The sequence below is a fragment of the Perognathus longimembris genome, chromosome 12, assembly GCF_023159225.1.
Source record: "Perognathus longimembris pacificus isolate PPM17 chromosome 12, ASM2315922v1, whole genome shotgun sequence".
In the NCBI taxonomy this organism is placed as follows: domain Eukaryota; kingdom Metazoa; phylum Chordata; class Mammalia; order Rodentia; family Heteromyidae; genus Perognathus; species Perognathus longimembris.
This window is the reverse complement of record NC_063172.1, coordinates 19,997,359-20,014,652: the sequence shown is the minus strand read 5'-3', so window position 1 is coordinate 20,014,652 and position 17,294 is coordinate 19,997,359. Positions and strand designations below refer to the sequence as shown.

The 17,294-nt window shown below is 39.6% G+C and overlaps 1 protein-coding gene across 3 annotated transcripts in view; it reads right to left on the bottom strand.

Annotated features, from left to right (window-relative positions):
• The window catches only part of Csmd3 (CUB and Sushi multiple domains 3), an 860,328-nt gene extending 845,637 nt beyond the window's left edge, over positions 1-14,691 (bottom strand). For 2 of the 3 annotated variants that reach the window (XM_048358906.1, XM_048358908.1), the window contains exon 1: positions 14,422-14,602. In XM_048358906.1, coding sequence (XP_048214863.1) covers positions 14,422-14,602 — 181 coding nt within the window. Of the gene's footprint in view, positions 1-14,421 lie in introns of all 3 variants that reach the window. The other variant, XM_048358905.1, reaches the window with a different exon arrangement.
• Positions 14,692-17,294: the final 2,603 nt, after the last annotated feature.

The window sequence follows — 17,294 nt, the reverse complement described above, 5'->3', positions numbered from 1 at the left end:
GATACATAGCTAGTATGTATCAAGAAAATGCTTTATATGTACACAGTGGAATTTTATGCGTCAATTAGAAAGAATCATATTGCCCCATTCATAAGGGAATGGAAAGATTTGGAAAAAAAATATATACTAAGTGAAGTCATCCAAGACACCAAGAAACATAGGCTACAAGTTATGCCTTATTTGTAATAACTAGAATTAATCAATAAATCTACTAGTTAATCCAATGGATAATAAAAGACAAGTAATTACACCTGGACATGATTAATTAAATAGCAGTCTAAATATTCACACAGTCAGAACAATAAAGAATATTCCTAGGAGAGGATCACAAGAGCTCAATAGTTGTATGCATAGGATATATAAAATGATGTTTATCAAAATGAACTCCAAGAAATGGAAGTAAGATGATGTTTTATTATATTGTTTGTGATTGTCCTTTTCTTTCTTTTTTTTTCTTTCCTTTCTTCTTTGTTTATTCCCTTCTATCACTGTTTTGAAGTTCTGCACCATTTGTCTTATCTGATGTGAGGGGGGGCCACAGAAATGATAGGGTAAAGGGTGAACTAATCCAGCCCTAGACACTAGACAGTAGACACTAGGTTGGAAATGAACTATACAACTGTGGAGTGAGGGAAGTCGGAAGGTGAAAAACTGGGAGAGAATGAAAGACAGGGTGACACTGCTTAAAAAGAAAAGTACTCATTACCTGACTCATGCAACTATATCCCCTCTCTATTTCACCTTTACAATATAATTTAAAAATAAATCCCATAACATTGAGTGGTACATTTGCTAGGTAATTTATCCTTCCTATGCTATTTCTTCCAATTACAAAGAGCTAAGTATACTTTTCCCTGGGTTCAGAGGCTTAAATGAGAGATTCAGTCTATCCACATCACTGGGTCTGAATGTCTCTGGTGACAAGGCATGATAGTTCCTTTTCCTCCCATGAAGATGAAAGCAGAGATGAAGAAACATAATAATTAGAAATGCTGATGACTTATCTCTCTGAAAGAAATTTGTCCCTGAATTATTTGTAAAAAAACAAAATAACAACTATTGTAGAAATTGCTCTAAATATCAATGATAAAATTCAGACATTATAAATTCTGGTGTTCTAAAGTATATTGTACGTTCATGTTTGATACACTTCACTGACTGCAGTTAAAAGTGTACTTGAAGCTTGAATAACACACTTTCCTTTTGGATGCAAATTGGCTTCACGAAGAGCATGTCAGATAGGCATAAATCACTTGGTCCAAATGTTGACCTCACAGACTGGAATCACAGGATGATTTGAGTTAAGGCAGTAAATATCTATCCATTTACAATTTAGAAATAAATAAAGAAGAGATAAATGGGTAGTCTGTGTGCCATGTTTCAGGATCACGTGGAGTCTGATTCTGAAGGCCCCATTTACATTCACAGATATAACCTACCACTCTCACCTCCACTAACCTCAGGTAGTAAAAGTGGTAGTGATGCAATGCCATTTTTCCCACTAGCTATTATTAGCTATGTGTTACTCTATTACTCTTCAGGTTACGAACTAAAAAGAAAACATGCACTATTTATTAATACAGTGTTTCACCTACAATTTCCAAATAAACACCAGAGAATAGGAAACTTTCACTGTATCCTTACTTTGATACTTAATTATTTTCTTGCCTTTTCCATGTTCAATGTTAATAAGTAGCTCAGGGAATTTTTCAAGTAAATTATGAAAGAAACAAAGATTGAATTTAAGTGGAAAGTATTCAGAAGACTGGGAGGAGTTCTGAGGCAGCAACTATAAAAAGGAAAACAATGTTTTTCTAAGAAGCACCATTTGTTCATCACAAAGGATTACATAATTGTGCTTAACTATCACAGAAATATATTTGGGATCATTGCTAATACTGGTTAGGCCAGTTAATATCAGTTGGGTGAACAGATGGGAGTCAATAAACATTTTAACTGAAAATAATCCAGGAAAATTAAAAAAAAACAAGGAACATTACAAGGGAATAAATAGGTAACAAAAACAAAGCTTTTCATTGGACATGTTCATCCAATAGCTGCAGAATAATGAACTTACATTGCATAGGATGTAATGTTCTAGTGGGCATGTCCACAATGAAAAGTCATATTAGCTATAGTGATATTTCCATATAATATTTCTACAAGGTCTATTTCAAATGAATGATTTCTTCTTCTAGACTAGAGAACTGGACCTTCATGTGCATATTTTCATAATTTAGGCAAATGTGTGAACAGAACACTGTTCTGCTCAACTGATGGTAGAAGAGGTCTATACAGTCACAATTCCTACATTAGCCTCTGTTCCTATTTACGAAATTTGGTCATTTCCACAATACTAGATTGAAAAAAATTCTATTTATATTCCAGGCAAACTTAACTGTTTGACTCTTACTAATAGTAAATGATAGAAATAATTAAGCTGATATTTACACGAAATAGCAAACATCTTGACTGTGAAAGAAATCTTCCAACTTTCCGTCATGTTTGTGAAACTTGTGCTTTAGAAGCCCATAATTATGAAGTATTTCCAAAACAAGAATTGCTTTTCACTAATTTTGCCAAGGATTTAAAAATAAGTAATGATCTTCAAACTACTAAAACTACAGATTTCTAAGGATTCGCACATGTCTAATATTTAAAGTCTTACATTCAAAATGCTATTTGTGCTATTACTCTTTATCGATATAGTAAAGAAAATTGCCAACCTTATAAAACAGGTTAAGGACATTATAGAACTTTCTTAAAAATTGATTTTAAGATTATGCCCTTTTCTTTTATCCTTCTTTCCCATAGTTTTACCCCTTATGTAACTGTAACTGATTTTGGTACCCTGGATATTTTATATTCATGTATTGGACCTAGAGAAGGGGAAGATCATCATTGAGAGACAAAAGATAAAAGACAAACCAATGCAACACCAATACTTACAAAACTATATGCTGTAAACCAACTGTATAACTCATGGGGGAAGGGAAATGGAGAGGTTGGAAGTCAAGGGAAACCTGAGGAAGGAGGTAAGAAGTTGGATCAGAAATGTAGGATGCACTGCCTTACATATGAAACTGTAACCCCTCTGTACATCACACTGACAAATAAATTTAAAAAAGATTCTGTATGGCCTCTTTTATAATGATTTTACAGGGAAAGTATCATTCTAGTGTAAGAAGTATTTATAGATAAAGGTTTTCTTAAAAACCATCAGATATCTTGAAAAATAGTTGGTTCCTGGTACTCCTGAACTTGCCAGCAGTTCTACAGAAACTTCATTGGAGAGACTTTATTATCTCCATCATCTTAGAAACTATGCAGCTCTTGAGTGTGACTCACACATGACAGCCTGGATACCGATTTGTTTACACAACACAATTGAATCACTTCAGCTGTTTTATTTTAGATTTTATCTAAAAGAGCTTCCTGACCACTCTGTATTTCTTGTAGACCACAGTTTTGTAGCTTTTCATTTCCAGGAAAATTCTACTCATTTTGCCAGTTCTCCTAACTTTGATCTGTTTTCTTGAAAATGCAGCCTTTAGCCACAACACAGATTTCAAAACTAGGACACACAGGTAGTGCCAAATCTCTTCATTTCCAACATTCGAGAAGGAATCAAATTATACCTCTAATAATGGATTCAAAAAACATCATCTCTGTATGTGAAAATATAGATATAAATGCTAAAACCCAAAATCACTTCTAATGATGGTAATTACATAAGATGAAAGTTTAACAGTATTTTTATGCTTTGATAGAATGACAGTGTAGACTACATCTACTCTTGTGTATTAAGGGAATTAAATTAAAACTTAAAATTATATTTTTAAATCTTCAGTTGAGTTGATAATCTAAAATAATGTATATGCTCATTTTGTGGTATTTTAAGAGAAATAGAAATTAAAAACCTTTCTCAGACTTCCTTAAAGTAAAAACCTACCAAGTATAGGCATAAAAAAATAAACCCAACATCCTCCTGTAAAAGTAGTAAAACAACTGAAAAACTTGAATAATATTAAGCAAGGGAGCACAGCTAATAGTTCAATTAAGTGTAAATGAAATACATGGCTAGATACATGCCAACACACACATTTACTTTTCAATTTGCTTCCCTATCACTCCAAAGATCATAAAAATAAAATGTCATGTCAATTCATGATGTAAGAATTCAATAAAATATAACCAATTATTACAACTGTGTGTTAATGTTAAAGTGGAATACTTAACTGATGACTTTATTTTCAGTATTAAATAAAATATTGAAATGCATAGTTACAAAACACCTTCATAGAGACAATTTCTCCAACTTGTATTTCCATCTATGACTTTTGACACCTTTGAAAAACCATGTAATATAAATCATTTATCAAGTCATAGGGCTGCAATGTAGCTCAGTGGCAAAGCACTTGCCTAGCAAGTGCAACACCTGGATTCGATCCCCAGTACCAAAAAGGAAAAGACAAAAAAAAAAAAATCATAAAGTGTGTACCAAAAACATTTGAAATAAGGGTACCTCATAAAATTTGTCAAATATAATAACATTCTATGAATAATACATTCTTGGACATGATTAGAGTAATTGAGCTTTAAAGTTTTTAGTTAGTTTTATAAGTCATTTCTGAAAATAGGTCCACAAATAAAGCTTTAGTAATGACGGAAGGAGGGAAAAATGCTAGCTTTTAATGGAAGTCTTTAAAAGCTGAACTTCATAAAGAAAGGACAAAATGTACTAATTACAACTGAAAATATATTTTTTCATATCCAATAGAAAGTAAGTTATAAAATTTGAGCAAAATATCAACTAATTCCACTGCTCTAGAAACTGGATCCCATATTTAAACCCATATTTCAAAAAAATAATAAATAGAGCTAATTAAATTAATACATTTAATAAACAAAATTTAGTAAAGTGGAATTTAAAATGTGTATTTTTTATTCTTTTCAAGACTATGATATACATTTATATACATTTAATTGGCTATTTGATTTCTAAGTTATTCTTTAAATTGCCCATTAAGACTACCTCTTATCTACATTATTACATTCTACCACCCATATCCTCTTATACAGTTCTTTTACAAAACAGGGTTTTGTATCTGATCAGAATGATTTCTCCTTTCCAGGAAGTTTACTTCCTTAATCCAACTAGGACTAAACAAATTGGTTTTTAGGATAGTTTCCAAAAATGGAAAACAAAACAAAACAAAACACTCCAAAAGATAGAGAAGTTAAAGAATGGTTTACATTTTAACCTAGCCAGTGTTTCTCTGGGCTATCCCTTCTTTTATTCGAAGACGACACTCACCTGCACTGTGGAATGAAGTAGATATTGCGACTGTCAATCTTAGATAAATCTCAAGATCCTGAATGTTCTCTTAAAAATGAAGCAGTTGAACATATTTCAAATTCATATTTCTTATTTAACTTAACCACTAGCTAAAACAGTAATCCAGACAAGGCTTTGCTATCTCTGTTGGCACTGGAAAAATTTACTTTGCAAATTGGAATTAAAATTTGTTCCCAGGCTCACACTTGTTTGAAATTTAAATTAGGAAAATATGGGAAACAACGATTGTTTGAGATGTAAATGACACTTTGGGTATTGAAATTAACAGTTTCCCATATAAAGCAAAGAATATAAGAATTTTATCCTTCGTTTTTTGTCCTAAAATGTAATAATGTTTCATGTTTTCTCTATGACCTAGCACCCCTAAGCATCATCCCAGATGAACTTGTATAATGAAAAGTTAATGAGGGAGCATTCGTATTAAAGTTATTTAGGAATTGACAAAGACACCTCCAAGGAACCCAAGTCCATTTGCAATTTTCTTTTCAGAGCAGTACCTAAACACTTCTACTTTAAATTATATCAGCACAAATATTTCTTTAAAATTACTACCATAAGGTAAAGGAAGAATAACTTTATATTCTTGAACATTATGAACTCAGCTTTTAAGGGAATAACTCATTACTTTTTATATATCTCAGTCTCTTTCTGAACATTTCAACCATTCAAATTTAGTAGTTTCATTATCTTTGCAGATTTCACTCCCATGTCTAAAAGATATCTTCATAAGATTCTATATGCTGCTTAGCATAGTCACTTAACTGGAGATAACCACTTAATATTATAGATTGTTCTTGCAGCCTTAATAACTTTAAAATGCAATATTAGTTCTATGGTAGAATTCAAATGACAAGTAATGTGAAAATGTGCTAATCCAAAAGAAGACTAATAAAAATTATAAATTTTATGCAAATATCAATTAATCTAAGAACCATAAAGAAAAGTACAAACAGATTATCTTGATTTAAAAAGACACATGCAGGGCTGGGGATATAGCCTAGTGGCAAGAGTGCCTGCCTTGGATACATGAGACCCTAGGTTCGATTCCCCAGCACCACATATACAGAAAACGGCCAGAAGCGGCGCTGTGGCTCAAGTGGCAGAGTGCTAGCCTTGAGCGGGAAGAAGCCAGGGACAGTGCTCAGGCCCTGAGTCCAAGGCTCAGGACTGGCAAAAAAAAAAAAAAAAAAAAAAAAAAAAAAAGACACATGCAAGAAATCATGTAGTGTTTCAAAGAAATGAAAAAAATACATGAAATCTTCCTACTCTTAAAGGCTTTTGCATTCTAAGATAGAAAAGCAATCTATGTACTGGTTTTATTTGTTGACTTTTGATGCCGAGAAGTGGGTACGTTTTACTGAAAATATGATTATTTATATAATATGTATGTCAGTCACAAAATATTTTCATTCATATTATCATTTGGCCTTATAGTGAACAACCAGTTATTGTTTATTTTACTAGAGACAGATCTCATTGTATGCTCTCAGCTGCTCAAATTTTGTAGTTGATGATCTTTTTGGGTACCTTGGGATCTAATTGCAATAAAATTGATGAGCACATAGACAAAAATTTGAACAGTATCTTGAATCATCTCCAGTCTTATAGTATATCTAGAACTCATGATTATTGTAACCTAGCATAAAAGCACTTATCTATTCTAGACAGGCTCTCTTATTCTATAATGTATGAGCAGTGAACTGGCTGATATTTAAGGACCCTTCTAACTCTATCTGTGCCATGATTTTTGACAAGATGAATGAATAAATTCATGCAAGTACATTAATCCATCAATATTAGAAGAAACCATTACCAGGAAATAAGGAATAAAAAAAAATCAGCTCAGCAGCAGGGTAATATTTTTTTCAGAAGGGATCTGCCCTTGATTCAGAAATCCAGGACTAGAAGTAAATGTGTGAAGGTGATAAGTAAAAACTTCAGAGTATTTCTCAGATGTGTGATAGCCTGGGAACTCAGCCAAAATGAAATAATAGCTAGGGTGCATAGACTACAGTGAAGGAAACATTAAGGTTGTTTTGTTAGGAATGAAGTGTGTGGGAGTTCACACTAGTTTAGTACATACACATTTATTTTATTAATACTAATGACAGACATTCCTACCAGGTACTGGCTACATATATGACTTACATACAATGTACACAGCGAACACAATGGTAGTAGAATCTGCTTTTTTATAAATAATGAAACAAAGTATTGAGATATTTGAGTTGCTAGTCCAAAGAAAATTGGTGGCAGAATCATTCTTTGTCTTTCAGGTCTTAGAAATTGGAGAGCCCTTGTTCTTTCCACTTTGCTAGAATGGTTGTGAGATGTCAGAATTCACCAGTATGTTCTACATGGCTTGCTAAAATCACAAATATATGTGCCTGACTTTCAGACACCCGACGCATACACATCTTGTTGTACCTGAGATTTTATATTTCTAAACTCTACCCAGAGGATGCTAGTGAGACACTTTTATTTATTTTTAGGTTAGTTTCAAGTTTATCTTATTTGTATTATCTTCAAGTAGTTGTAGAAAACTATTTCAACTCAACACATCATTTTGTGAATACAGTGCATCTTGATCAATTATACCCCTCTCTTCATTCTTCTCTGTCTCTCCCAACCCCATCCATTGTCAGTTTGCCTAGCTACAATTTTACACAGGTATATTCAATATTATGACTGCATTTCTCAACTCCACCTCTTTCCATTCTACCTACTTCCTTCTCCCTTTAACTTCACCTTCTTGACAACACAGGTTTCAGCTTCCTGATACTCGTTTTGTTAAACTATTCATTGTTAAAAAGGAGTTATACCATTAGAATCCTCCGTTGAATATGCTATACATTAGATAATAGGTTTGTGTGTGCATATACATGTATATATATATTCAGGTGACTCTGCATATGTTTACATATGTACTTTCCATCTAACTTCCACATGTGAGGAAAAAAACATGCGTCCTTTGTTGAGGGAACTTGCAAACTACAGCAATAAAAACACTGAAGGAGCACTAGAAAAATATAATGACTAATATCATGTGGGATCAGCACTGATAGTACACTAGCCACAAGGTATGTGAAAGTTGTGAGTTTAGACCGTTTAGAGGGATTTTTGAATTGGGCTTGGGCAACAAAGTATCATGTGTTGGAAATATTAGGTATCTTCCATCTGCTCAAAAGAGCTTAGTTTGATGATAGGCAACTCATTTGAAGGCTGCAACATCAGCACCTTAAGTGAAGGAAAAACAGCCATTAGCATAAATTGGTGAGTTCTGGAAGGTATCCACGAAATATTTATCAATGTCATTCAACAAAGAGCTATTCCTGATGAGCATAAGAATCTTATGAAGAAAGAACAAAATTCTGGAAAAACAATTTGTGTCCCTGGAAATAAATCTTCATGGAAAATACCACGAGTCTCCCTTTTGCTGATTCTGATAGTGAAAAGATACTTTCCTTACCCACTGTGTCTATTCTGTCACTTTTCTCATATCTCATCTAAAATCTAGCTTTCACTATTCCTGTAAAGTATAGACTTCCTGTTATTGTGAGTAAAGGCAATGGGGTGGGGAGCGAGGAGAGATCAGGCGGAAAAATTTTTATGGCAAGTTTTAGTGAATATTTAAATAAAATGGCTTTGCATTTTATTTGTCTTGTGCATTTTTAATCCCCTTTATCTAGTCAGTTTGCTTTCAATATCCCAAATCTTGAAGTTTCAAGCAAAGTACATAATGAGATATATTCTGAAGTAATCATGTTGCTTAAAGGAACCATTTATTAAATATGTTGCTTGGTGCTTTAAAGTTATTTTCCCCAATTCAAGTTATGTTCCCCAACTTTCTGCAATATTGGAAATTTTCCATGCTTGAGAGCTTCTCTGAAGTAGAGAGAACTTTATCTGAAGGGTGGAAAAATTCAGTGCCTTTCACTTATTTACATTTGAAATCAAAGGCAAGCATTTCAACATCAATTTCTTTCCACATGAGTACCCAGGCCTTTTTAACTGCTCTATTTCTCTTAGTATTTTCTTCTTGTTTTATCAGACATTGAAATAAAGTTGCTATCTATTCACAAACATATCTAGTTCTATGCCATTTGCTGCCAATTTATTTTGGTTTGTTTCTTTATACTTTAAATTTTACTTTCAGTGGAATGACATATATACCTCACACATTCAGCTACCCCACAAATAGAACAACTAATCAAGGTTTTATTGTACTAACCACTGAAACAAAGCCTGTGCTCTTGGAGTACTTCATTTATTGAATAATTCTACCCTTTTTTCTCCTTGAAGGATCTCGAGGGAACTGGCATCAGGTTTTCAAGTGCTGAAACTTACTCCTTAATTATTTCTGCTCACACACAGATTCCAACCAGGGTTTAATCCAGTACCTCCTCACCATCCCTCATGCAGATTTAGGAAAGTGCTTGCTGTAAAAGGACATTTCTGTTAGCTAGGCTGGATATTGGGTTGGCTTAGTATCTAAGGGTACAAGGCCTCCCCAGATAGAAAAAGGAACCCTCAGACTCCCTGCCCTGATCCTTTCTGCCTTCCATGGTCCTGCCTCATTACTATTCTGCAATGCACAGCAATGCTCCCTCCCCTGTGTGCTGATTGCAGTCCTCAATGGGACACCCTAAAGCATATGAAAGAGGACCTCTTAGAGCACCTAGGTTACCTTGTTTCATCCCCTGACCTCTATCTACTTGCTTAGACTGAGTTTCCCAGTGCCTCCTAGAAGAGAAGCTCTGTAAGGGCATCACTGCAGTCTGCTAGGAGAAAGGGAGCTGTGATAGCAGCAGCCCAGAGGCCCAGGGACCATTTAGAGGGCAGAAAATCAACTGACAAGTATTTCTTCCTCTCATACACACCTACTATCTAGGGCCTCCTGAGAGCTTCTGGGAGTCAAGTCATTATCCTTCTTCCTAGCAACACACAAGGGCACGTGCCCACATGGGCAGGAACACACACAAGCAATCACAAGAACACACACACACACACACACACACACACACACGCATGCACGCACCGAGTTATTTGCACCATGCCCACTTCAGGCACCCAGCAGTTTCCTTCTGGTTTTACTCATTAAAATTTTTTTGGAGTCTGGATTCTAAAACCAACTCATAAATGTTTCCGGAGGGAAAGACAGCAATCCAAACTCGGGTGGGTAGTCCTTTCCTAGCAGGGAGGGAAGGGTGGTGGTGAAGGTCATAGCTTAGGGTGAGTTTGTTGTTCTTGTTCTTTATAGTTTCTTGTTGTTATTTTTTTGTTGTTTTCTGAGGATACATTAAAGTCTTCACACTACCCATCCCAGCTTGGAAAAGCTCAGTGGGGATTCTATGTATCTTTGCTGTTGTTCTTCATGTTGTTTGTTTCCCTGATAGGTGAAGTGGGACAGTCTCATAGAAGATGGATGAGCATTTCAGTCCCGGCTGACACAGCAGTGTTTAAGCCTTCTGGGGGAGACCACCTAGGAAGTGGGCACAAAGTACTGAGGAGCAGGGCTCAATCCCATGCTGCCCCCACGGGGACACCTGGTCCTGAGCCAGACAGAATTCACTGGAAGTGAGGTTTCATCCTTTCTCTGACCCCAGAACATCTCCAGGATACAAGTACTAGATCCCCTAAGTCTTGGGGCCTGTAGAAGCCTTCCATCCTTCCCAAAGGGAGGTCTTGTAGGACATCCTAGGAGCTCACCCAGGGATGGGATGCTCCCAAAATAGCAGTACCTGGCTCCCTCCCACCTGCTGCAACCAGAGGTCCTGGTCTAAGATTCCTTCTGTGCACCAGGTGTGTGTGCCCCAGCGGTCCCCAGAGAAGAAGCCCAGAAGCCCTGGAGAGCACCCTGCGGGTGTTTTATGAGTGCAGGACTCCTGAACTCAACTAGGATACAGACAAGTTGCTGCTGCTGGTGATTCCAAAGCATGTCTCTCTCTCTCTCTCTCTCTCTCTCCATCCATCCCTCCTTCTTGCTCTCTCCTCTCCTTCCCTCTCTCCCCTTCATCCCTTCCTCTCTTCCTTTCCTCCCTCCTACTTTCTTCTCCCCCCCTTCCTCTCTCCCTCTCCCCTTTCTCCCTCTCTAGTCTCTGACTCCCTCTCTCCTCTTTCCTACTAGGAATTGGCTTGGATCCAGTCTAAATATCCTCCACCCCATGACTCTCCAATCCTGTATCCTGCACAGCAATTCCCTTGATATTGGAACAGTCCTTTTCAGCCCCACCCAAGAGGCCCAAGCCTAGCAGCTACCACTTCAATCTCCCACCTCAGGCAGTTCCTCCCAGGGAAGCTCATTGTTTTTGCTATTGCACTGTGAAGTGAGAAGGTGGAGGGGTGGGAATTCTCTTCAGATGGTTGAATTCTCCTGGCTGGGGCTGCTCAGGAGGAAAAGCAATAGCCTGGACTTGAACTCTCATCCTAGGTTAGAACCTAGATGAGAATCTGCTAAATCTCTGAAAACACTCTTGGATCTAAGCTTTAAGGTGGGCTTTGAGCCCAGAACTAACAGTGTGAGAGACAAAAGCAAGCAGGAACAGATGTCAGAACTCGCCACGTTTCAGTCATTGCAGCATTCCTGTTATTAATAAATCCTTGAGGCTGAGGTGAAATTAAAATATAAGAAGGAGCAGGTGAACAAGAAGAACCCTAATCGGCATCACGCAGCCATCGGGGTATAGATAGAAATCACATGACCTGTGTAAGTTTCTCAGAATTAGCTGGGGTCCACATTCTAAGTCATGAGCATAGGGAGCTGTCTTTCAAGTGTCCAATGGTGGCAATGAAGAACTTTATTACCACCAAACGACTTTAAAGGCTTGTAGAATATTGATTGAACAGGACCGAAGAAAGACTATACTACGCTCATCCTTTCCAAAATCTCCAGGGCTGGAGTATACTCAAAAAGACCTTGTACCTCAGTCTAAATGATATGAACTGGGAATCGAGGGGAGGGGTCGCATTGTCAGTCCTATTAAAAGCAAATCCTCAGGTGCGTTTTGTTTGGAAAATACGGTAGGTGCGGGCAGCCTGGGCTGAAATTGCAGGGGAGCAGGCTCAGCGTTTGTCAGGCTGGCAAGCATTCCCGCTTCAGAGACTCACTCCTGCTTATGTGCCCCCCAAATGTTTTGGCTCAACAGGTAACACAGGGAAATTCACAGTTAACCCTTGGTCATCTTCTGGAAAAAGACAGTCCTACATTTATTTTTCCCCCGAACTAGGGTGCTGGCTCCTTTTGCCTGCCCCACTGGAGCCGCGTCTAGCAGGCAGCCCCGGGCCATCCATTAACCACAGACTCGGGAGACGCGGGAGCCAAGCAGATATGTGTGGCTTTCACAAGTCGACTTGGGGACGGAAAACCCCTTCTGAGCACACTGAGACGTGTTTTGTGCGGCCAGCAGTGTTACACCATTTGGGACAAGCAATTATAAGCTCAGATCTGTGCTGAGGCTCCAGACACACACACACACACACACACACACACACACACACACACACACACTCATAAGGAGCAGAAGGTGGTGATTACAAGACATTTACAGCCACAGGAACCAGGGGTGACTTCCTGGCATTTAGGGATGTGAATTAAAATTGGAGTTGGGGCTACCCATCATCATCCTTCATCTTAGAGGGAGAAGTAACCACTTCAGTACCCCCCAAAAAAACACCCGTGAATTGTCATTTTCCATGAATGCAAATGCGCTGCCTTGTGTGGGGACAGCCAGCTGCAAGCTGGACAATAAACTGTTTCATGGAGACGCGGCCCGATTGCGGTTCAGAGAGGTTCTCCTTTACAAAGGAAGAAGCCTCCAGTTTGTGTTGACAGCCGTGGCGCGCCGGGGGCCAAAACAGCCCTCCAAACCTCGTAAGCCCCCCCACCCGCTGACAGAGTACGCCCCAAGTTGGAAACCAGCGCCCCCCAAACCAGTCAGTCCATCCATTGCCATGGCCCTGCCCAGGGGTTTGGAGCGGGGATGTTCAGAAATGATGGCATGAGTCATAAACCCCTCCTGAGAATTCTTGCAGCGATTAATGGACACGGGGCGCCGAAGTTGTGGAAGGGAGCTGGAGATCTATCCTCCCCCGCCCCCCCCCCCCAAGCCTAGCGCCTGGGCAACAGTTCTTCAAATGATCCCGACTGTCCTCTGCCTTCCTTCTTAGGAATCTTTTTTTCTTACATCCTACCTTCCCCCTCCCGCTCCCCCTCGTCTGTACATGTGACACTCTACCTGTCTGAACGCTGACACTTGCTGGGGATGTTGGATTTTGATCATGAGCTAATGACTTTCTTCCTACCTTCATTCATCCCCCGAAGAAGGTGGACCTTTTACACTTTGTAGAATGTCAGACCATTTGAAACCCTCATTTTTTTCCTTTCCTTTTTTTTTTTCTTTCTCCGGCCGAATGTTTACCACCGATGCCAAGGAAGGTCTTCTGTATGTTATTCTTTTTCTTTCCTTGCCAAAAGCCCACGTAGAAATAATTCACATATGTATGCAGACATTCCTGTTGAAATGTTTTAGAAGATCCCCCGTGTCCTAATGCACTTAAAACGAGCACGTTCCCACCACATTGCTAACTTTATTCTCCACCCAAAGGGTTAAAGAGCATTTACACCCATGTCTTTAATAATAACAATGAAAAAATATTCCACTCAAACCTTCATTGATTTAACAAGACATCAAGATAATCTTCACCACCAAGAAAAGAAAAGAAAAGTCTTGCAGTGGAATTCTGCCTGGCTATCCTAGTTATAGGCTATAGGAATCAACTCACGTCTTCGTTTGAGCATACTGCAAGAATATTTATTGAGCCCAAGCTCAATCACCGCATTGAACGCCAAATCTGGCAACCAAAATGCATTTCCTATCTGAAAGTTGGGGGGGGGGGGGGATGTGTGTGAAAGCGCTGTGAATCAAGTCCTTCATCGGTATTATCATGATGATTTTACCGGGTACAAATCGCAAAGTAATCTCTCCAGCCTCGCTTAGACGACAAGTGAAACAGAGGGGACCCCCCCCCCCACATCTCTCCCCCACGAAAGAGAGCAAACCTACCTTTCACACAAGACACCGTCAATAAAAAGACGAGGTTCCAAAACGTAAATCCACTTTTAATCCCCATGTTCTTCCTTAGGATGGAGTCTCGGCGGCCACATTTAGCGCATCCCCTCGTGCCAGGCTCCCTGGGCTCGGATTCCTTCGCTCCGCGGCTCTCCCCTTTGCAGATCCTTTTCATATTATGCGCGAGCTCCTAATTCCTGCTCCTCCGCCCGGCGCAGTGGAGTTTGGTGGTGGTGTCGGCGGTGCGCGGTCACTGCTCGGAGTGAATGGTGTTTCTGGGATACCACAGCAACCTTGAGGAGGACTCAACCATCTCTCCAACGGGGGCACAAAGTCTCCGCTTACTCTCGATTCTGTCTTTTCTGGTGCTTTTTCTCCCCCTCCTCTCCCCCCCACCCCGCCAGCCAAAATCTACCTCAATTCTAGCTGGTTTGCACAACCACCAGCAAACATCAAGGAGCCTCTTCGAAAGCCCAACTCTCCTCTTGGATAAACTCCCCACAATATTTGAAATTAAGGGGCTTGGGCTTTATCTCACTCCTCCTCGTCGTCGTCCTCCTCCTCCCCACCACCACCACCTCCCCGAATAGATCAATTCTGCCTGTAAAAGCAGCCCAAGAAATATTATGTTCGTGAGCTCTCCTTTGCAGCCTGCGAATCCAGAAGCGTGCTAAAGGAATATTTGATTCCGAAGATCTGCGTTGCTGGGGGGGGGGGGGGGGGGTGGAACGACACACACTATGTTGATCACCATGAATCCGGTTCCATGGATGGTCACCTCGTTATAATGGAACATGTGTTATTACTACAGTAGTTGCAGTGTATTTTCAGGCAGGAGTCTTGCATTTATTATCCTTTAGTTTAATTGAAAAAAGGGGGGGACCACAAGGGAGGATTTATTTGCACACATGCATTTACATATTCAAATAACTACGTGTACACCCATCATAGGGATTCTATGATTTGGTCAACAGATTTCATTTGTGGCCGGGTATAGGGTGGGGAGAGAAAGTCAGTCTTTTTCTTTCTTTCTTTCTTTCATTTATTTATTTTTTTTACCCCCAAATAGTTCTTTCTTTCATCCTTCCCAACCTCTCATCAGCCGATCTGCATCTCCGTTCAACTACTTTATCTGTGGCAGTTATTTAGAACACACTCGTTTGTCTTAATTCGGAATCTGTCCCAAATATGTTAATGAGAGGTTTCTTTCAAAATGCAAAATGTATATATCTATACATCTGGACTTGGCAGCCGGCGAGGCTTTGCAAGGGTTAAGATTGTGCCATGGAAGAGTTCTTCCGCCATCTACCGGCCATCTCCGAGCCACCCGCTTCTCCTCGTCCGGGAAGGGACTCTGTTTCTCTGGGTGTAGAAGAGCTGCGTCCCACAGACCTGTGCGTTTTCCACCTCTTTTCCAATTTCCTCATGCTTCTCAGCCCAGATCTTTAGGCAGGCAAGTTTTATTATGTTTGCTTGGCTTTTTGTTTTCTTCAGACTAGACCCAGACTGCTGACCTAACCTCTCGAGGAATAGCCTCCTCTCAGGAGTGGGAGGGCCACACTGTGGGTTCTGTAGAATAGGTAATTGCAAATGCCAGGATCCCTATTTGTATGTCAAAAACTGTTGGGGTGGGGAGCAAGCCTTCAAAAGGGCTGCCAGATTGGAGTTTGCAGTTCCCCACCTTGCTCACAAATAATGGATTCTGTCCCATGCCCCCACACAATCACCCCCAGGCCGGTTCTGTAGCTGGGCTTGCATGAGAGCTGGCAGTTCCATGGACCAAGGCAGGTGGAGGGAATTCTCCGGAAAGTGGGCACACTACGAGCAAGCATCCGCAGGCGTGAGTGGCGAGGGGGCGGGGGCCACTCGGATATCCATAAGGAGGACAGAGTGACTGAGACAGAGCTACAGAGACAATCAGAGACAGGGAGAGGGAAGGAGGGAGGGAGGGAGGGAGAGACACAGAGAGACACACACACAGAGATCTTGTAATGAAGTGGTAAGGGTGTATGTTAATGCAATATGATGGAAGGTGTGATTTTTTTCCCATGCGTAGGTGTATTCCCAAGTGTGTTTGTGCTGTGCATACATAGATGCGTGAAAGACTGTGTGTGTGTATGTGTGTGTACATTAACATAGGGATTTCTTTCTTTCTTATTTTCTCCCAGGCAGGGACAGCTAAAAGGCAAAAGCTGTAGACGCCCAACTGACCTCATTAAATTTCAGAGGTGCATTTAAGGAGCGGTGGGACCGAATGCAGCTCCGGCGCATCCGTGCCCTTTCATTATCTGCTTATGCAGATTTCCAAAGGGAGTGAGCCTCGGGGCTGGGACTGAAAGGCTTTAGGGAGGATCAGCTTTGGGAACGTCATTAGCCTGCTCAGCCACCTTGGAAGTGGCGCTGGCGTCGATTTCAGTCAAGATGTCAGGGTGTATTGTTGCCGCTGTTACTTTTGCGTAGCTGGACAAGGAGTGGATGCAAACGAGTCCTGGCACTTAATCAGGATACACAACCAAAACCTCTTTACTAAGTGGGCAGAAATTAGTCAGCTCAACTGGTCTCACGTTCTATTAAAAGGAAGCCGAAGTCTTGGATTTAGGAAATCTATTTGAATGCATGACTATGTATCCAGACAGAAGGATTTTAAACCAAAGAACTTTTATTTCTCAAAAGCCAGCCATGTTTGCATTGTAATTATTGTGCACAAGATAAATTTTGATTATGGTACCATAAAGATACTGCTAAGAGAACAATCCCTGGCATTTATTTTTCAAATGCATAGGTAATCCCATAATCCAATTATCTTTCTCAAATGAATCCTGCCTATCAATTCATAGTGAGATTTTGGGAAGATTTATCTGGTAGAT